The 23522-nt window shown below is 35.5% G+C and overlaps 1 protein-coding gene across 4 annotated transcripts in view; it reads left to right on the plus strand.

The window, feature by feature from the left end:
• LOC140747130 (uncharacterized) overlaps positions 1–23522 on the plus strand; it is a 61230-nt gene that overhangs the window by 35755 nt on the left and 1953 nt on the right. Inside the window, exons 2-7 of one of the 4 annotated variants that reach the window (XM_073079389.1) lie at positions 9207–9411; positions 15980–16102; positions 19509–19678; positions 22094–22227; positions 22469–22593; positions 22946–23211. In XM_073079389.1, coding sequence (XP_072935490.1) covers positions 9252–9411; positions 15980–16102; positions 19509–19678; positions 22094–22227; positions 22469–22593; positions 22946–23211 — 978 coding nt within the window. In that variant the 5' untranslated portion in view covers positions 9207–9251. Of the gene's footprint in view, positions 1–9206; positions 9412–14162; positions 14329–15979; positions 16103–19508; positions 19679–19722; positions 19815–22093; positions 22228–22468; positions 22594–22945; positions 23212–23522 lie in introns of those variants that run through there. The other 3 variants (XM_073079390.1, XM_073079393.1, XM_073079391.1) reach the window with 3 other exon arrangements.

Genomic DNA, 23522 nt, shown 5'->3' on the forward strand with positions numbered 1-23522 from the left:
AACATTGCGTTCCGAGCCGTAATGGATATTGTATCAAATAAAAAAATAAATCATTCTTGAATATTGTATCTGTTAAAACGTTTTCGTACTAGAAATAAACCGATAGGCGTCATACTTTGTAACACTTTGGTAGGGGTAACATTCAATTGTGTCTTATATAAAGTAAAAAAATATGTACGTATGAGAGTCTGGATTGAAAATTTGACATTAAATTGGTTGGAAGAGAAACTATGAGAATTGACGCGGCAGCTGGTTAAAGTATGTATTTAAAATAGTTTAAATTAACCTTTTCCTAAGCGAACTACAAAACTCGTCAATAGATGGCGTTACCTGCATCCACGACAATGTCTGTTTATACCTTTAAGTTTTAATTTATTTTATGAACGTTGTATTTATCTTTAGGTGTTTATTACGATGTACACCATAAACATTAAACAATGTACCCACTTAATAATGACCGGTAAAACGAGATTAAAAGTTAAAAAATAACACCTTTATTTAACTAATAAAAGTTCAAAACAATGACAACCTAAGTGGCTATAAAAGTATACATATTACATTTAAAGTTTATATAATATTTTGAAAGGGCGAAAAGTAAAAAAAGTTTTACTGTTTCTTTTCCACGATCAAAATACCATGGGAAGAGGTGGTAAGGTATTAAATGTCAGTGAGAAGTTTTGGCTGGATAAGAAGTGAAAAGAATCGAAACTATTTCGATATAAGCAGGGCACTTCGGTAATGGGTGCACAAAGTGCCGGCGACCTAGGGCAAGGCGGCCGCCGCGGCGCTCGGCGTCGGCCACTCGACGCCCGCCGCCTGGCGCCGCCGCTCTTAGCTGCCGCGGACGCCCTGTATCTGCGCTATCGCTCAATCTATCTGTGTTTACGATTTAGGGCTGCTAAATACTAATACTAAAACCAATGTAGTCGTTTGTGTAACTGCTTGTTATGGGACTGATAAAATTTGATTTGTTTTTATAAGTGTTGATGTTACTTCTTTCACGTTTGTAACTTCGTTTATAGGATTACTTTAATTGAACGCTATGACTTTGAAGAAACCAAAAGTCTAAGGTTTTTAATGAGGTACGGTATTTTATTGACACAACATATCCCCAAGATTTATTGGGATTCAATAAGACTAAAGTGGCTCTACTTTCTAATCTTCCAGATATCAGGGAAAATACTTTTGTATTGTACATGTTTTTATCTGGTGAATTATATGTAGTTTTTTTTTTGTTTCCACGCATAAGTATATATAAGTGATTGTTGAATACAAGCCTAGCATAAACATAATATTGAAGGAACGCCAACACGAATGGCTTAACGACTGAAGGAGAGAAACCGTGGTACCTACGTGGTATCTTTTGGTCTTAATGTTGTAGATGAGAAAAAGGTCCCATTCTAAGCACATGAACTGTTATTGAATTAATTTAGCATTTATATTTAGAGAGCAGATTGGTTGTAAGCTGGCAATGCTGGCAGCGGCAGCGACCTAGGGCAACGCGCACTCAGCGCGGCGCCGCCGCTCTCCGCCGCGTATCTGGCGTATCGCTCCACAATCAATCATGTGAGACGATCTAGGGCTGATACCATATTTGATACGATATTTATTGTAATTTGTCTTTAAAATCACTATCATAACGAAACATGTAGGTAAATAATGAGCTGTTTAAATTATAATAATAATGATCGTTATTTTGTACATTGTGCCTAGTTTGATTAATTGTAAGAACTGCTTAAGAGACATCGAAAACTTTTATCGATTTTTAGTGATACATAATGTATCTGTACTTAAAAACCACAAACGTTTTTAAGTGTCAGAGTTTGTAACATTTTTTGTAGCAGACGTATAGGTATTCAAACCTGAAACTAATAATACTCGAATGAAAATATAGGTGCAGCTCTACATCACTGACACGTGTCGCCACAAGGTTACAGTTCACTTGAACAAGTAGGTATGTAATGTTATAATGTCAAGCCAAGCTTTAATTAATTTCAAATATTTTACTCGTGCTCGAGAGCTAAGATTATTAATTATGACCATCAAACATTCTTCACAGGTTTAATTAACGGAATTATATTATAGGTATAAGTCATTCACAGCAATGTCTATCATAACGTTTGTAACGAACTCTAAGCGTGACATTAATTTAAATTCTATTTACAAAGTATTGGTGCAGTGCTCATTAAATAACATGACAGTCTAATTCACCCCCAGCCCTACACTGCCCGCGTACGCCGGCCGCCATAGCGCATCTGCGTTTATTCAATAACACAATAATCGGGCTCTATGCAGCACATTACACTAATTTGTCTATTAATAAACAACTTTGAAGCTCGCGGAGGTCAGTTATTTTTGAGGCGAGCGGATCTGGACGGCCAAAGGGCGCTCAGTTAATGGCTGCTCCTAATTGAAATGTACGTAGTTACTCTATTATTTGTGTCCTTATATAGTTTTTACCGTTATTGATAACTCATAAAAATACATTTATTTTAAAAGTCAGTGAGACGATCTCTATTTTTGTAATATATCTGGGATTTCATTATAATTATGAAGTGTCTTTCTTCCAAATTAGCAGTTTTTTTAATTGCTGTGAAAACAGATGTGACTGAACGTGTGAAACAGAATATGAATAATTATTGACACATCGTATCTTCGTCTATATATTAAGTGAAATAAATCACACGACGTTATCATAGAGTTATTCATACCTGTCTTTTAATAGAGCATAAATTATAATATATTTTGACATAAAAATATTCATAGTAATTTAAGTTCGAAGCATATTATTATGTAGATACGTCGCATGGGGCGGAAAATGCAAATGGCGGGCGGCGGGTCGCGGGCGCATTTCGATATTAAACAGACTGCATAATAATTTCGGGCGGCGCTCGTAAATCGGCGGTCCGCTAATGTACCGCATAAATCCCGCGGCCGGCGAAGCGCTATGGGATTTCGACTCTTGCCTTGCCTTACAAATATTTTCGTGAATTTTATTTGTAATTCCTTCATAGTACCTATTATAAATATTTACTCATTACTTACAATATTTTAAGGGAAATCTTAGCTAAATACTTAGGTACCTACGTAGTTTGAATAATCTATCTTATAACGGTATCATAACAAAGAAATATTAATATTTATTATTTATGGTAGGTTTAATTTAATTTTATTACTCAGAAAAAAATAATTTAGCTGTATAATAATAATATTTTATTTTTTGTATCTTTACAACACATCATATTTCGTTAAATTCTTCTACTAAGTGCAAAATAACGATAAAATAGGAAGCGTTAATTTAAATAAGAAAACATAATAATACATTTGAATGCAAATTTTAATCTATGTACGATTACCAAAGTAAATTGTTATAATATCTACCTTTGAAATGTTGAATGTAAGTGCGTAATGTTACGAGTATAAGAAATCAAATACAACTTCTACTTCACTTAAACTTAAACTTGGTAAAATATTTTAGGCGCCCAAAAGGTAAAACAGGACCCCATCAATAAGCACCCGGTGACTATCCACACAACCATTTTATTAGTTTGTAGAAATAAAAACATAGGTAAGCGGTTAATTTGACGACCATAAACTATGTTGCTAGCAATTTAGAAATGTTGAATGTGAAGAGAGGATGAGTTACGAGGTGCAGACGCGTGAGGAATGCCGCTAACGACCGCGTCGGCGGGGGCGCGCGCGTCGCATAGCGCGAAATCCTCCACCGCGGTGTTCGGTGTCACTCTGATTTACTACCACCCTAATATCCCCTCTTTGTCTCTCCAAATAAATCATTTAAACTATAAATAAATGTTATACTAAATTACCTACTAAGCGAAGCTCATTTATTGTTGCCAAATATATTAACTCAAGGGTAGCTATTAATACCACATTACTTGTGCCTTTCAATTATTTAGCCCAGTGATTCATTCGATAGTTTCTACAACGAAAATTAAAGAAACTGAAATTAGTTTTTATTTATTAAAAGTTGATTTCTATAGAACCCTTGTGGAGTAATTCAGAACCACTGTTTCGGAAAGTGTTACGATATGGAGAAGAAGTGGGGGGAAAATTATTTACCCATGAAGAGTACATGCAAAACTACACCTTACGACGTCATGTTAGCTCAATGACGTTCATAAATATTTTTGTTAATACTTTTAATATTTTGATTTCTTATTCTCTGGCGTTTCTTATACGCCAATAATTCTTCAGTGGATTTTGACACTTTAAAAAGTTTTATATTTTATATTAAGAAACTTTTCGAAGCACTTCACACACGGTATAAATACTGCAATGTTTTTGCATTGTCAATACTATAAGGTCTATGAGTATATGAAGGGAAAGAGATCCCATCGCATCTACCACTCGACATTGTCAACACGTTGCTTGTAATGGTCTCTTCGCATGTGTGGGTGTGTTTTTAAGCTACTTTTTAGCGACTCGACTAATGGCAACAAACGTCGAGTGCTTTTAGTAGAGTCTACATATTTATGGTCAAAATTTTTAGGATACGAGTATGTTTTATTACTCTATTGATACGATATAATAGACAACTTAGCAGGACGTATTGTAATTATTTAGTTAAGCTGATTATAATTATCATATTGTAAAAAGATATACAATAAAGATCTGTATAAATTTAAAAAATGTAATTCCTCTGTCCGATTACAACCAAAAATGTTGTGCAAATATATTTTGTTCCAAATTTTTGACTGAATAATGAAATTGTATCAATCACATGAAAGTCTCGCGTGTGTCCAACCAGATGGCAGCACGAGTTGTCACATGTGTCCGTAAGAGAACGCCGGGCTATAAATAACGGGTAATAAATAAACGGCTAAAAATGAGCCATAAATAACGGCGAGCGCATGTCATACGTAGGTACAAATTGCGATCAGGTTGCACCGACACTATTTGTTACCGATATGGAAGTAACGGTACCGGTCCGGATAGACAATATTATCATACTAAATATTCCATATTATTTATAGAATTAGTAAGTTAATTTAATTAATCAATAGTTCTATAATTAGAATGCATATTTCGGAACGAAATGTGTTAATGAACTTAGCAATGACAGGTTACTTATATGACCCTTTCAGAAATGTGTATTTCAAATTCTTTATATGCCAGAGCACAGTTATTATGTTACATACTATAGTCCAGTGTGTTCTATTTATATGAGGCTTGCAAAATACAACAAAATTTAGGAACGTTTATAGATTTAAAAGATTAAATTCAACATTGTAATACTAATCTGCGGCTGCTACTACTTACCCCCATTTCTCTTTGTTTGGCAAATATCGCTTATCATGGATTGCATGCTCGTTTATTACTTCAATTAGAAATAGACTCTACGTTACCAATAACAGAACTCCTGCTTATAAAACGTTTATTTAAATGTGATGTATAATATAATATATTATGTGCACATATAATATATTATGTACTTTTGTACCTAAGTCAAGCAAAATAAAAAATCTATAAAAAATCTTTTGTTCATATCTCATTTTAGTGTATTGAAATTGAGTAACTTACCCAAATGTTAATTATCCTACCTTTATGAAACATTGATGTTTTGATCACACAAACATTTTCAAAAGTTAAGCCGAATGTTTTACATTTACAACATTTTCATTTTGAGTTCAAGTCAATACATACATTGTTCACAAAGATAATAACATCAACAAAACATTCTCCTCAAAACAATTCTCGCGCTAAACATTTCGCTTTAATTAGCAGAACAGCGCATTGGTCAAAATTTACAGCGGTGTAATGGGTCTCATGTTGGATTTGTTTAAAAGGGTTCCATATAAAATAATTTGATCCCAAAATAAGTTTATGATCCCCTAAGTGTTTTATGATGTACCTACTTTCGTTACTAGTACAGTAGGTACGAATATTACAAAAAAATAATTACTTATCTAAGGTTCAGCAAACTGTTTTTAAAGATTACACTGAAATTTAAATGATACTTTATAAGACTATTTAATTAAGTTGAGAATATTCTTTATATTGCAATTTATATCTAATTACCATCATTTTTCTTTAAGGAACCTAAAATACAAAATTTAAAGGGTTATAGGTCTTGTAATTTAAATAATTTTCTAAATATTCCTTTACGTGTCTGTGGTGCGGCAAGGCGGGCGATTGCGATGGGCTATCGTCGAATGCGTAACGCGGATTCCACTTATTCAGGGAGCTATTTGTCAATTGAACGCAACTTGTCGCAACGATGCGATTTCAATAGCCCGATATTAGGTAACTGAGTCACTGTGGCAAGAACTTACAATTGTAACTTTGCTGCTGTATCAGTAAATTGTTTCTTTATATTATGCTCTACGTGAGTATTAATAGGAATGATGTTGTTAGATATGTGTTGTTGGTGAGCGGCGCAAGCCATCGGGGACGGTGGTCGGTGGACGTGCTGTATCTGCGGCGGCGCGCGCTATCTCCACGCTCGCCACGATAGCTGCCCGCCATAATCGTGCTCTGATTCTCGAAGCCTTAACTGCGAAATGTATCGCTGTATGTGTGCCACGAGACAATGTTTAGGTAATAAAATAGATTATTAAATATTACCTACATGTAATGGATATTAATTTGATTGACATGGCTATTTATTGATTACATTCCAAATTTAGAATTTAGGGAAGATCCAAAAGCACCTAGGTACCCTATATCCTATAGCTGTGACAAATAAACCGTCTATATCCTTTCCTATTAAAATTCCTGACATCAAGTTATGTTTTTTTTCCTTAATGTAATACTACCCAAAAGGTTTTTAGGTTCAATGCTTACAAATAAATCTATCGGTTAAACAAAACGAATAGAGTTCGAACCAGGAATCTGCGCGTCAGCCCGGTGTTTATGGCATCAGAAGCGATAAGTAGTCTGGATAAATATAAATATTAGTTACTGCTATGTAAATTGCACGCGTTGCATACAAAGTAATTACAATGTCAATACCCATAAAATCATAGTAAGCCATGCTTTGGCTGCGGGTTACCTATGCACTTACAAAAACATTGAAAGCTTACAACATCACAAACGTTCCAAACCCACGCACTCAGATGTCACGAGTGTTACGACGGTCCAACGGTAAAAGCTCTACCACTATAAAACCAACTTGTACATTTGAAATTTATTTTATATTTCATATGGAATGTAAGTGGCTACCGCAGTTGTGGTAGTATTATTATAATATCAACGTTATTTTAAAGAGAATTTCATTTAAGCTGTTTCATTTATGCGTTGAATATTTACATAGAGCCACTGCGTATAAATATTTCCCTCTTCAAAATAATTTGCAGTCTAATCAAAACTTACATGCTGTTTATGTTATTTCCTGTTGTATATTGTTAGTATAAATATTTCCCTCTTCAAAATAATTTGCAGTCTAATCAAAACTTACATGCTGTTTATGTTAAGTTGGGATATCGCGTCTAATTGAATGATCTGCCATTCATAATTCTTAAACCTATATATGTCTTTCATAGTGAAACTCAGCGAAATGCAATCGCTGTTTTGCAACACAATTCTCAGAAGGCTTAGGGAATTCTTCGCTTATTGACGTTTTTAATTCATATTTTTATTTAAAAGATATCAATGACGTAAATGTATCTTCGTACTACTTGTTGTTGTTTAAAATAAAACGGAACATAGGAACAATTTACACCCAGTGAGTATATCTAACTAAAATAATTGTAGAACTCCATAAAAATCGGTGCGATTTTTCTTATTGCTATAGAATCCAACATTGCATCTAAATTCGTCTTAAAATTTTAAATACTTACGTAATATTGGTAATATTTTTACGATAAAATTCATCAAGAACTTACTGGTCATTAAAAATGGTGTCATACGGTCGTAAAGTCGTAAACTGGGAGTGAAATCTTAAGCACCTAATATGAAGATAGGAAAGTTTGTGTGCGGTTATGCATATAGACTTGTTCTTCCATAACTTTGTAACTTCTAACGGATCTATATAATATGCTATAACAATAAATTGTATTTTGATTTACTCATTAATTTTTATTATTTAACTATAATAACGAATCAATATAGGTATATGACCAAAAAAGGTCTCAACTTTCAATGATTTTTTAAATATTCTTTAATATTTTGTATGGCGGACTTGCCAAATGTTTAATTTGAGACTTATGCGTGTTTGCGAGCCACCGCTGGAATTGTGATACGAGATGTTTTTATAGTGTTGTTGTCACCGATAAGCGGAGTATCTCACGATCACGAGCGAGCGAGCACACGTGTTGTTTGCTTGCCTTGCTGACCAGTACCCTTACCAGGAGTTTTTACGTTTCGACAAATATGACTGTTTTGGTATTTGTTTACGTATTTGCCCATACAAATTCCAATCAGCGCCCCTAGCGGATTGTATCAGAACTAGGAAATCGTATGGGCCAATACGTAAACAAATACCAAAACAATCATATTTGTCAAAACGTGAAAACTCCTGGTAAGGGTACAGATAGAGATGAATAACATTAGTTCCGCAAATTACCTACTCATGTTTCCGATTACACTCATGATTTCAGTTTTATGTAGTGCTTATTGCTTATTGAATATGCACAAATATAGTATCAAACCCGTATAAACACTGTTTTATTATGGAAATTAGAATATTAGATTGCATGGAAATTTATCATAAACATTGTTGTTGTAGATAAGATTATAAAATTATCTTTTATTAGCTAATATTTGATTTAATTTACAATGATTAATCAACCTCAACATTATGGCAACGTTATATATTTGCAACGTTAGCAAAGTATCTACTAACGGCAACTAAGTGCTAATTTACAAAGTGTTCTGCGTATATCGCTAGCACTTTCCTGTAACTGACATTCAGAGGCTACAACTATCAAGCATATTATTATTCTCACTCGTTGTCAAACCCCGTCATCACTTGTCGTCACGAATGGAAAAATTCAAACGGGCAGATACCAAAATCTAAGACTCAACATTTACCTAAATATACACAGCGGCGCCACAAACATCGACAAATATTTATACCTTTACATATCGAATCAAATCATTTTATTTTTATTCAAAATAGGTTCTTTACTGAACTTTTTTTTAATGTCAATTCATCTACCGTCACTTCACAAGGCATTACGTTATGGAGAAGAAGCGTATAGCGTATAGTATATTATTTGAATATTAACCACAGTTATTCGTTTCAGGTGGGTTTAAGCGTATAATGAGCGTGCGCTGATCGCTGGGCAGCAATGTTCGGCGGCGGCAGCGGCGGCGCGGGCTACGGCGGCGAGGGCGAGGGCTACGGGCTGGGCTACGTGGGCGGCGGCGGCCGGCTGCAGCAGTACGCGCACTTCGCGCCGCACCAGAACGTCTGGCACCACCACGCGGCGCACCACGACTCATATCACGGTCAGTTTAAACATTATCGCTTAAGTACAACATTAAGTAACAACAACTTTGAAGGTGGTAGAACCCTTCGTGTTTCGACTCCGGCGGCTCCACCGCCTCCACCTATTTCTACCTGTGTTCTGGTTTGAAGGGTGTGGTAAGGGAGACATACTTTTCCGAAGCATTTCAGCTTAGTCCTCATAGACAGCGGCGCATCTGTGGCCGACCTCTGGTGGGAATATCTAATCCTATCTGGGATTGATTACAGATTTCCATGAGAGGCAGTAGCCGGTGCGCTGCATGCTTGTCTGCTACTCCTATATTATAAAAAAATATATATATCAACTTTAAAATTTCCACCATCAGTCAGAGTTCATCCATGATTTAGGTTAAGTTAGTCACACAAGTTGCGAATTACAGTTAATTTAGGGTGATAAGGATAGATATTACTATTATTTCATTCATAAATTTATAAACTTATAATAGAAATGAGAAATTCTGTGATAGATGTATGTGTAACTTTCTCGTTAACGTTAAGCTATAGGTACAGGTATGTTTTAAATGTGTTGAATTACAAATTTTGTTTATTTTCATAGTTATATACAATTGATTATTTATTGAGGTATGAGTGATATCTGCCACGCCATTATATACATATATTGTTTCATTGAAATTTGCCGGAAGATAAAAATACGCTCCACTAACTCTAATAATTATTTGATAACGTGTTGCCATTTTTCGAATAGTGAAACAACAGTAAAGTTGACCAAACTAGTGTTAGTGTGATAACTCAAAGATTTTAAAAGATCGTCATTTTTTTAAAGAATCAAATAAACAGTTACTCGTAGCAACCGTTTTGACAACACGGGCTATAATATCATTCTATATAATAGCTAGAGATGATGGTTGGCAGGTAGTACTCGAAAGTAGGCTCTGTAATTTAACCGTGAAAAAAACGAGGTTATAGGAATATCTGCACACCACAGTAGGACCGTCGCAAGACGAGGATTGCCGACCACTGATCTAAACACTTATCTCATAAATGTTTTTTTGTAATCATCCCACATTTTAAAAAATCCGTGACTTTTTCTGTAATACATAACGATATCTACGTTATTTATAGCCACTACCAAGCCAATCATTTATTAAACTATAAATTCCTGTTATTGTACAGCTAAGGTTTTCCACAATATGAAAAACACATCCCTATGATAAAATAAGGAAAATTAATAATCTAAGTTAGAAATCCTTACAAAATTACCAATGAACAAAATATGTTTACACACATATTTTGACACTCGACCACGAACAAAAACACTTACTTACCTATATTTTTTATGGAGAACAAAACAATATGTATGTATCTGAAACTTGTGAATATTAAAAAGTATCAATATGGCATCTGAATTGTCCATATATGGAACGAAAACAGTACAGTTTGCAATGTTGCAATCTGAAGTGGCCACTGCTTCCCAGAGAACCATGTAATAACCACTGCCAATGAGAGCAAGTTCTGAAGGTTATCCCAGATACCTGCCTGTGAAGATTAAGTTAGGAATAATATTAGTATTTCTGTCATACAACCAACAACAAAAGAATACATCAACCACAGCTTTACTTCGCTATTTCAAACATTGCTTTGATGCTAGAAACGTGCGTCTAATGTTATGCTAGAAATGAATCTAGGAATATATTAGGTGCTACCACCGTTTGTGGCTCCACAACTTTTTCCACCTTAGAACAGAAGTATTTAACGCTATTATGTCCCCCTTTTGAAGGCTTGTCCTGTGGCTGCGCAAAATAAATTTGGGTTAAGCAAATATTACTGAATACGGAATACTGATTCCGCTAAATATATACGATAGAAATGACTAATGAGCGCTAAGGAAAATTAGGACACAAGCTAATTATTGAAATTAACGCGGATACTCCACACTACAGTTTTCAGAACACGGTAACAGTAAGGTAAAATTTCATTAATGATTTTACTTAATTTAAAGAAATACCTAAAATGTAACTTAACAGACATTGTAAACCAATAAGCATCAGGTTATTTATATTGTAATGTGACTTTTAATCTATAATTATTTCAGATCAGTCTATTTTACACTATTACTTTGATGTCTGATCGTTCCTTACAGCTTAGAATATATTACAGGTCCTCACATATTAGTTATTAGTGGTTATTAGAAGGTACATTCTACATTTTTAAATGATAGAGAAAAAAAAATGAGTCCAATGTTAACAGTTATACGTCATATATAAAAGCAGCGTTACATTATAATGTTATATGATACTAGGGCCTCTATAAAATAGAAAGGTTTAAGGCACTTTAAGGCGCTGGTGCGCTGTTGAACGAAGAAGAGTTCAACGACCTTTTAAATTAAAAATAATTTATTAATTGGCTTCATTATAATTGCCGTCAAATATAGAAATAATGACTGCGTACTTACTGAGGCTCTTTCACATTGTCAATTACGTTTTTCCTCGTAATTCATTGTCGAAATATTACAGGAGTTCTGAATTTTGCGTGGTTGATATTTGCTGTTAAACATAATGCAGTGTGCATTATGTCTAATATTAAATATCATATTTTCTAACGGGAAATAATTTCCATTATAAATATTCCCTGGTATTACTATAATCTCGTTAGTCACAACCGCATGTGCGCTGTCTAGCATGCTTAACTTTATTTCCCTAAAACAGAGTTAATAAAACGATTATCCCTGATGATACGAGTATAACGGTCTTTCGGATTTTTTAAAGTTATATGGGCATTAAAATCCTTACTAATATTATAAATCCGAAAGTAACTCTGTCTGTCTGTCTGTCTGTCTGTCTGGTTGTCTCTTCTTCACGCCTAAACCACTGAACCGATTTTAATGAAATTTTGTACAAAGATAGTCTGAGAACCCAGAAAGGACATAGGATAGTTTTTATCCCGGAAGTCCCACAGGAAGTAGAAATGGCGATCTAAGATCGATTAATCGGAGAATCGATCTTTTGGACCAAAAAAATCGATTATTTTAATCGATATTAGTAAGAATTGAACCGTAATCTTCAGCAAAGTTGTTGTCCATGAGCCCACGAAGGTTTCAGAGTTGGTACGACCAATTTTCGCCAGATGGCGCCACTGCCATTCCAATGAAGGTTCGAATTTATCAGTATTATGTTTGTTAGTATGTCATATTAATTTCTTAAACGCGGGCGAAGCCGCGGGCAAAAACTAGTTTAAAAATAATGCATAAACGGCGAAAGCAAACGTCATGAGAAATTGTACATCCCTAAAAGTTACCAAAAAACAGTTCTTAAAGGTGTGAAGTGTACCAATTCGCATTTGGCTAGCGCGGTGGTCTGTGAAGCCACCTGAATCTAACTTAAGCCCACACGCTCTGAGAGGAGAACCGTGTCCAGCGGCAGAACAGTAAAGGGTAGCGACGAATACTTGTTATGCAGTAAATAAGATATCCAATAGGTACCTATATCATAAAAGTGGTTGGGAATCATAACAGGCAGTTATTGACACAGGGCTATCGGCTACTTACGCAAGTCAACCGCAATGATGTGATTCAATATCGTCAATTCCCCGAACGATACCGCCCAGCTAAAGGATAAACTCCATGTTTTGCGCGATCTGTTTTGATCCAGCCATGTACAGCACCGTACATAGGACACGGCGTATGTGAGAAGCGCTAGCGATTAGCGTTATCACTCACTACGATTCTATTTCAAAATTAATATAATTGTTATTTATGAACGATAAGTATTTTGAAAACATGCATATCTTCGAAAATATAATGAAGAACTATCAAGCACGTAGATTTACTCATTGTATTTTATTTAAAAGAAAATTTCTAAATGGTTAGTATAAAAAATCCAATTCCGGTCACACCTCGTATTCAGGTATTTCAGGTAAATTTTATTTCTTTACTTAAAAGTCGAAATAGTAGTATGTAATATAATCAAAGACGGTTATACTACAATAAGTTGAGTAAAAAATTCTATTACAAGACTAGAACCATGATTCTTATTTCTACAACGTGAACTACATCACTGCCCGTTGTTACAACTTCAACGTATTACGTTAATGAACGTTGCAATGGTAAGCTAGTGATGAAACGAGGTAATTAGATATGTGTAATCTCTAGATATCGCCGCTCTTTGTTTATCTTTATTACGAAGCTAAATATGGTGTAACGCTCACAACAAAAATCGCAGGCGGTTAGTTCACTGGACATAATGAACGTATGATCCCGCTGATACGGCGATGCGAAGCCTTTTATTTTAATATTAATCTTATCGGTACACCCAGATATAATGGTTGATAATTTATATTATTAAAACAATATTCTGAGCAATGTTATCCAAAACCAAAACCTGTTCAATGTTTACAAACAAATCATAATTAATTTTATGTAAATATATTCTGCGGTATTTACGTAATATGTATTTTTTAAAACCTAGCTAGTTAGCTGATTCATTTTATGTTTAAACGGTTATTTTAATGAAAGTACAAAAAATATATATTTATGGCTCACCTATATTATCTAGACATGGAGACATGGAGAAAGATTTAAATTAATTGAAATACTTGCAACTGGATTTGATAAATCCGTCAATAATAAGTAATTTGACAGTCGAGAAATAGTTTCAATATAGAAATTAGGTCATAAATCATTCGCTCGAAACTTGTGGTGTATTGGTGTGGACGAAAGCACGTCACACAGTAGCGTAACAAAGGCTGTGTGAATCACAAGCGATAAGGCGGTGTCCGATGCGAGCGGCCATCAGTGTGCGCCCTGACCTCTGACCGCCGGGTCGCTTGCACCAGACCACAGGGCACTCTGTCACCGACCACCTGTTCTATCCATAAGGATCCAGACATGGACGCGATACCGATACCGCAGAGCTGGCTGCAGAATATTGCCATGATTGCAGGTTTGTCGATAGTCATAATATGTAAATAATGAGGACCTCGCGTTACGCACCAGCAAAGTACTCTGACACTTGAAGCCTTGAAGGGTTTTCCTTCATCCTTTTTTCACACTGTGGATGCCAAGGACCCAAACATAGGATGCCCTAGCGTGCGGCTATGAGTGTAGAGCATGTAGAGATACGTTAATTATTATTTAATAAAGGATATCAATGTTTTGTTTATGCTTTAAATCTTTAACAGCATTTTTTTGTTTGTGTATATTTTTTAACTATAAAACACTGGAATTGTAAAGACTAGCATTTTATCTATAGGTATCTAATTTTTGTAAACTTTCATTATTTTGATACTTAACATATTTTTCATTATACCTAAGCATAATTTTAAAAATATTCATAATAAATAAAATACGTAAGTGTAAAAATAAAAAAAATTAAGTCAAGTAGGTACTTTGTGAGTGCCAACAAATAAAATACCAATTTGATTGATACCGCTATCGTGTCATTAGACTACTTAATTGATGGGCAGTTTAGATGTTTAGATTCGTTTGGTTATCTACTACAAAGGTACCTTTATCTTTAAAGCCACTATTTCGGAGATTGGTGCTATTAAATAAGTTCAACTTATTTCTGTAGATATAATATGTTACATAAATAAATAAAATACAAATAAAAAAGCCCTTTATTCCTTACATTAATATTATATAAAATACACATGCATTATTTATTTCATTTCATTGTTTTGTTATTGATAATTTTTATTTACGTTCAGCACACTGATATTTAACATTTGTTTATTAATTTATTATATATTATTACATTATTTATTACAATTTTTATTATCAACTTATTATTATCTTTATTTATGTATGATATTATATATGTATATCTTACTTTAATTAATTATTTTAAACATTTGTTAGTCTAATTTTACTTTATTTATTTTGTAAGGACCCCTCTACGGGTGAAGGCCTCCTAAACCTCCTACATAAATATACCTATTATATCTCTAGAACAAAATACAAAAGTTTTATAAAAATATAATTGCAAATTCTATATAAGTATATTTATGAGTGTTTTGAAAATTCTACGGTTATCGTCTCACCAAAAGCCACCAATACGGACGTCATTTTAAGATGAATGAAGTTTTCCTGTGAGATTATTGAATACCGTAGTGTTTGTACTGGGGCCCCTTTGCAGTCATCGTGGTTTTCCTTATAACAAATGTAACTTTAAATAGTGTCAACTTTTTTTACTTCAATTCAAATCTAATATTGAATATGAATAACAACTTCACAGGATCCTGGTTGATACTTAGATATATGTATGAATTAGATATATGATTTTTATGGCGATATTGATACGTCACTTGCACGACGATATCCCATTTAATAAATTAATCATATTTACCGTAACGATTCAATGTTCCAAACATTTGAAATTTTCAATATAGGTAAAATTATCGTCAATGACATCAAATATCAAAAATTTCTTTGGATCCCAGCAAGAATAAGTACGTTTATTCCTAACTCCAGTAAATCCCTGATTGTGCTTTCCGGATTGTACGTATTTCTTAATACCGTAACTTCATTTCAATCATTAAAAAAAGTAATGAAAACAAGTCAATTAAATGTCATTACATTTGTTACGTTGGCAGGTAGCAGCGGCGTGGGCAGCGTGGGCGGCGTGGGCGGCGTGGCGGGCGGGCTGTACGGACAGAACGTGGTGATGGGCTCCTGGTGTGCGCCCTACGACGCCCTGCAACGCCCGCCGGCCTACGGTAAATATCCCATATCTCTTATAAACTTATAATATAATTCTTTCGCGGCTTCTCCATAATTAAACCTTTCTGGTGGCAGATTATATTAACGTTTTAAAATATCGAATATTGTAAAATATGTACTTTGTATAAATTGTTTTGTTTTGGATACAGTACCCTTACCAGGAGTTTTTACGTTTCGACAAATATGACTGTTTTGGTATTTGTTTACGTAAAAACTCCTAGTAAGGGTACAGAATACGTATCCAAATGATGTCGCTTTTCAACCGATTGTTAAAAAGCAACTCCTATTAAAAATATTACTCTTTAGGTAAACTTTTTCACGATTTATTGGAATAATTTCTTCTAATGTTATGTTCATACTTTGTAAAATAACTACATATTTGTAATTATTTTTTATTCAATGTATTTAAAAAGTAAACAAATTGTATTTTTCCACGCATGATAAAATATATTCACGTAGGATAAATAGGTACATTAAAGTAGTAGTTAACGTTTACTATGGCATTTCATCAAGAAAATAGCTCTACGATTGATAATTGTGCTTTAATGTTACCTACCACAATAAAAAGTAAGTACCTACCTACCTAGGACAATAACTCTCAGACTTGTATCTTCCTAGTCATTGCTTGACCAATAAACCAATGTTTTTAAGGTACCTACCATCTTATTCAACTCTACATTAATTTCTAGATTAAATTTTAAGAGTGAGAACACATTTAATGGCTATACCTACCCCTCTAAGGACTGACTTTAATTAAATACTTATTTGGAAACAACTATATAATTATATTTTCCCGTTTTTCTGCCAGGAATGGTTTCTATTTCGATATTGTTGATTCCACTTCCTATGTACCTATTCATTTTATGGTTGTACTTCATACCCCCTATTATATAATTAGCGCACGGCTGACGTCATTGTTTGTTATTTATTACAGTGGATGATTTACCATCGGGGATCTCCACAGTACATCCATGAAATCAATGAGTCACTTTATCCATACATCAAGTACCTATTTATGTAGGTACTGTGCTTTAAAATGGAAATATTAGCACTGATTCTGACGCACTGCATGACAATGGATTTTCAATTTATTTCATTGTCAGAGCTAACCTTATTTACAAAAACAGTACCCTTATTATGGGCTTTTACGTTTTTTCAAAAATGACTGTTTTTGTATTTGTTTACGTATTTGCTCATACATTTCCAATCAGTGCTCCTAGCAGACTGTATCAGAATTGTTTGGAAATGTAAGAGAAATACGTAAACAAATAAAAAAAACAGTCATTTTTGTAAAAACGTAAAAACTAATTCTAAGGGTGCAGTACGTAATTATAATCAGAGCTTAGGTTAACACGTGTCAGTGTGAAGTTGAAAGGATTCAAGCTTAATTTCTAAGATTTCCCGGATCAAGCAGAATCTTTTTACTCTCGGAGATAACAGTTACGCTGGTTGAAATACCAATTCTGTTTGTGCACAATAAGGTGGCAGTGATAACATTACACTACCAGAATATTTAGTTCATGTATGTTTTCGTTTATTGATAAAGTAAAGTAACGAAATGTACAGTTTATGTACTTGGATACATGGCAAATTTTGAATACATTGATGAATTTAGATATAGTTACAGTGAAGTAAAATTAGCGGGATAATAGTAACTTGATTAAACAGTATACGATAATTAAACAGCCATTTGCGGCGTTTTGTCAGCAAAATCCCATCGTCATCGATTAAATTAGGTATAACGGTTAATATATACCTTAATTGTATGGCACCCGGACAATAAATACTAAACACGTGATAAGGAAATAAAGTATTAGAACATGGCACAAAATATAAATATCGTGTTTGATAATATATTAATATCTATCTACTGGGGAAAAAGTAGGTATTACAATTTTTACTCTACAGACTTGTATACTCGTATCTACAACTTAGATACATCATACCAGTGAAAATTGTCCTTTTTCTTGGGATTAGGTAAATGGTGAAAAACATCGAAGTTAATAATTAATTAATTTATTGTTTTGCCCATCAAACATCTATATGCCAATTCTCGTCCTACTGATATTGCCAAATTTCCAACTTTGATATCTAGTCAAGAACTCGCAGGTACCTAAAATTGATCAGCCATGTGTTCTTTACACGTACTATTTAAATAAAAATGCAAGCTCCTTTCTTTGACGTCTTATGCATGTTAATCATTCCGTTCTTCGACTTTGATTACCGACCGCTGTTATCAGCTGTGTCATTATTAGTTTATTTGTTCAACTCTTTATGCTGGATAGATGCATAAATATTGATTGTCAGTAAAAAATCTTAGTCTATATGTCTACGCAAGATCTATCAAAAAGTTCCTCTTCCCCTTTAATGCCAATTTTAATAATAAATGTTTATTATATCTTAGACTCTCCTTATCGTGACTAAATAAATAAAAAGAAGCTTTAAGCCACAATGCATTTCATTAAAATCAATCCCACAGTTCTTAATGCTCGATAGACATACGACCAGCAGCTTTGTGGTATTGTAGATAGATAGATAGTCGGTATTAAATAGTCGCAAGGTACAAGATCGTAAATAGTATTAAAATAAATGGATCGGGGTTAGCAAACACGGCTACTGGCGCTATCGCCGCGATAACGGATAGGATACGCCACGTAGCTATTGTCACAGCTTGTTATTATTAACGTTCTCGGAACACTGATAGGATAATCAACTTTGTAACGACAACACGATTCCACTGATACAGTTGCTCTAGAAACGGTTTCTTACGGACTTTAATTACTGATATGAATATTTGCACGTGCTAGACACATATCTACATAAACATCATTTCTTTACTCGTATTTTTTTATCCGACCTTTATACTTAGTATCAAAAATACCATTATGTTCGGTACGCATTAAATTCTAAGCCAAAATCATTTAGTTATTTGACTGTGGTGGCTCTATCATTATTAACTTTTCTGTATTTTGTTTACAAGTTTATGGTTGTACTGACATAGTGAGCACGCTCTAATTTAGATCCCGATCCATAGATAACATCCCAAATAAACGATTCAAATTGCACAAATTGCTTATTGGCATAATCAATAATTTAATAGCGAGTGGTGTATATTGTTGTGTAGGCGTACGCTGTGGCCTTACCCACATTGTGGATGGATACTCAAGCCCAGGACATAAGAAAGGCTTGTAACTAGTCATAAAAAATCCAATCATGTCATAATTATTCTTCTAAACTTTTGGACACGTTAGAGTGAATATTTCTTTAATTAAACATTAAGTATTAATTGACGGTGGGTAAAAAGTACGTGACGCTGTAAACGATGTAAAGTGGAGATGCAACTCAGGCAGTGTGTGGGTGACTAGGTTCGTGTATGATGTGGGTGACGTGTGGTGCGCGCAGATGGCGTGCTGGAGACGTACGAGGAGGGCCGCGAGTGCGTCAACTGCGGCGCCAACAACACGCCGCTGTGGCGCCGCGACTCCACCGGCCACTACCTCTGCAACGCGTGCGGCCTCTACCACAAGATCAACGGCGTCAACCGACCCCTCGTCAAGCCCAGCAAGAGGCTGGTGAGTCTTGCCACGCGCCACAATAACGCTCTCTTTGCAAACAGGTGCGGACGCCGAGCTCCTCACCCGCTTCTATAAGGACGGCTCCGTGCAGAGATGGATGAGTGTCGAGGGCATGGCCAGGGGCATGAAGAAGGTGAGTCGGTGGCGTGTAGACTAGTGCATGCATGCCCCAACCGCCTCCACCTCGCACGTTCCTCTATTAATCTGTCTCGCGGCTTTCAAGGCTAGGATACTACACGCTACCGCTCCCACTCGGTCGCAGGCTCTCTCGGCCGTGCTCCCTCGCCTCGGTCCCCGAGATCGCCCATCGCCCGCCCCGAACGAGATCGCCGCGAACAAGCGATCGGCGTAATGAGAGTTTATTTAATCGAACGCATCGCGACGACTTCAGATCGCGATAGCGCGGTCGCGGTGCGGACTCGTCGCGCGAGTTTGAACCTTGCGAGCTCGCCGCGGGGCCGCGGGGCCGGCACCGTCTCGGCGATGGGCTATCTCGGAGACACGTCGCCTGAATATGTATTTTATAGCGGCAGGTAGCATCGTCCAATGGCGCGCGACTCCGCCCGCCGCGCGCCGCCGGTAGCGCGACCTCCATTGGACGATGATACGCGCTCTACCATCGAAAGCATGCGCATAAATACATATTCTGTCTTATCGACTCCGTGTGTTGTTAGAATAGTTAACATGGTGACGGAAATTCGCTTATCGGTCTGTAAATTTACACATCGCCCGATATTTATGTACTTTACTTTGTAATCGACCTTTTTATAGCCACTAATGCACCGTAAAGGGACGCTCTCGTGCGCTGAAACCGACTCTTAATTAATCTTCATATAGTTTTGCACCTTGATAAGATAGACACGTTTTAATTGAAATTGACTTGGTTTAGTAATTTAAAATGTTCTTACATTAACACGTGAATACGAAAATTACCCAAACACGTAGGTACCTCTCCTGGCTTAATATAAAAATATTGATCTTGTAAAGTTGGACACTTGTACCTATTACTTCTAATTTTTATTTGTACTTATTCTTAGAAAAAACAATTATTATAAATTATAAATTAGTTAATCTTACATCAAAAGCTCAGCTTTTATGGATCTCTACATCATTTCTATTATCTAATCTTATTGCAATTAAGTGTAAAATCTAGATTACTGAGCACTAGTTTTTAGACAGCCAGCCAGCCGTTACATCGGTAGGTGCAGAGCCATTTACTTATCACAGTTTTTACTTGCTACGCAACGCCATGATAACAAATCTCTAGAAACAACGAATTAGTCTTGTATAACACGACCTTGCTACTAATTTAATTAATAATATTAACATCGGGTTTTGTTATCACAGTCTCTACAAAATAATAACAATAACAATAAACTACCGACTTACAAATTTCGTAATTATAAATTAAAAAAGCAAAAAACTCTAACTAGTATAATCTACTTAACTCTTAGAAAGGTTAATTTTCTTTCATTAACACATTTCATAGACCATTAGATATCTGCAGGAAATATGTAGATAAATGAATCCATATAAATTATCTCTGTTAATACTCAGTTAGGTATTTCGTAATAAAAAATATTGTTATGAAATGATACCCGTCCTGTGCTCTAATTGAATCTTTAATTTCTGTATCTTATGAGGTCTATAACACAAATATATAGTAACCTATTACATATCCATATTTCTATGCTATATCGCAATCTTTCATTGTAATTTTGTATGTGGTAAGCTTTCCGACTTTAATACAAGATGGTATTAGATGATGTAATGTAGTACCGAGATAGTGCAATTAAGTGGTCAATACTAAAGGTCTTTTACATTTTTACCTTATTAGAGATAACTTTAGCACTAATACCACTATTTCTAACAACACTCGTAAAACTATCGATGATCTTTAACATATTATGTTATAGTCGATGCTGTAAATATTGTATTTTACAGAGCGGGTAGAGATGATTTGTTCAACTCTTTCAGGCTAATAACACTTCTACATAGCGCACTATTTTTCTTTTTTCTGGGTTTTGAATGTTTTTCTCTCTTTCTTCCTTTTCTATTGTCTGTTCTTTAACTATAGATTTAATATTCGATGATAATACTCCTTTTGACATACTATCTATGAATCCTGCATGTTAGAGTGGATATTGTCTGCATGTGTGTGTTGGAATCTATTGGCGTCAGTAATTATCGCAATATTACATATATCTTGTGTTCTTGTACCTATACTAGTGGTATACAAAGTCTTACTTTGTCATGTTGTCAAGAGAAATTTTGTCATGTTGTCTACATAATTAAGTAATATTGCGTGTAGCTATCAATGGGCCAAGCACGGGAAGATTACACATATTATGTGCAAAATTAGGTACATACCTACCTTGTACTATAATTGTAAACGTTTGTCCCGCGTTGCAGTCGGCTGCGCGGCGGCACGGGCAGTGCTGCACCAACTGCGGCTCGCGCAACACCACGCTGTGGCGCCGCAACAACGACGGCGAGCCCGTCTGCAACGCATGCGGCCTTTACTACAAACTGCACGGAATTAATCGGTGAGGAATCGATTTTTGAAATATATAAGAAATACCTACATTTTACTTTTTAGAAGTACCTATATACAAGTGGTCGCCTAATTTAAACCTTTAAATAAAAAAGAGAACTAAAGGTATTTAATAATTTATTACTTATAATACACTACTACACGAATTGTGAATAAGTACATACTTAAAACATTTTAATAACAAAAATCAATTATAGTTTAACGTTAAATAATAATTGTGCTTGTACTTTCAGACCATTGGCAATGAGAAAAGACGGTATTCAAACACGGAAACGCAAACCTAAGAAATCTGCAAACGGCGCGAAACCAAACCAGGACTCTAGTAAAAAGGACGGTCACAGTTCTCCGGGGATTGACGGTACGTACTTCTTCGTTGATTCAAGATAAATTAATACTATATTTTTAAAGCAGGCATTAAATAAGTACTATTTACCTCAGTACTTACTGTTAATGGCAAAGTGTTAAAGTCCGTCAGTGATCTGTCCCAGTTTTTGTATATTTTGATCCTGTAATTGCACACAATTACTCGTAGCTCCCTTGCTTTCTAAGGAAATAAGTGAGACTTACTTAATAATTGCCTAAAAATTAACAATTAAACAGTTACCGTACCTAAGTACCAATATGATAAGATTAACAAAGACTTATTTATCCTTTACATGTTCGTGCGATTATATATGAATGATGCATATGACCGCGTTTCGTCCTTGTAGAGAGCAAGCCGAGCATAGCGGAGGTGCCGCTGCCGCTGACGTCGGGCATGGGCCAGGCGGGCAAGCGCGAGGCGGCGGGCGGCGCGGCGGCGGGCGGCGCGGCGTACGGCGCCGGCCCGAGCGCGCCCGGCGCCACCTTCCTCGCCAACCCCGCGCTCTTCAACATCAAGAGCGAGCCCAGCGCCGCCGCCGGCTACGAGGGCTACGCGCAGCACTCCGCCGCCGCGCCCTACCACTCGCACCAACATTACTTACACGCCCTACAGGTACCCCCTGCTCTATATTTAACCAGTTATCATATTAATGATTCGCTACAAAATGATCTAACAAAATTATCAATAGTAAGTCGTCAGTTCTTCCTTCCTTCCTTCCGTTAACAGAATAAGTACATTCGGAAGTGGTGTTTTATTTTGTTGGATTGAATAGATCAGCGTCAAAATGTCTTTTATAATCGTTACGTAACATAGGTCTATTCATGGTAGAGTCACCACGTCCGATATAGTTTTTGGCCCGATACTTATGCGTAGGTATGTCATATAAGAAAAAGTCCGTTTAAAAATAAGATAATAACAATGAC

Source organism: Epargyreus clarus, unplaced genomic scaffold (assembly GCF_041222505.1).
Source record: "Epargyreus clarus isolate Ecla_fem2 unplaced genomic scaffold, WU_Ecla_fem_2.2 ptg000014l, whole genome shotgun sequence".
Taxonomy (NCBI): domain Eukaryota; kingdom Metazoa; phylum Arthropoda; class Insecta; order Lepidoptera; family Hesperiidae; genus Epargyreus; species Epargyreus clarus.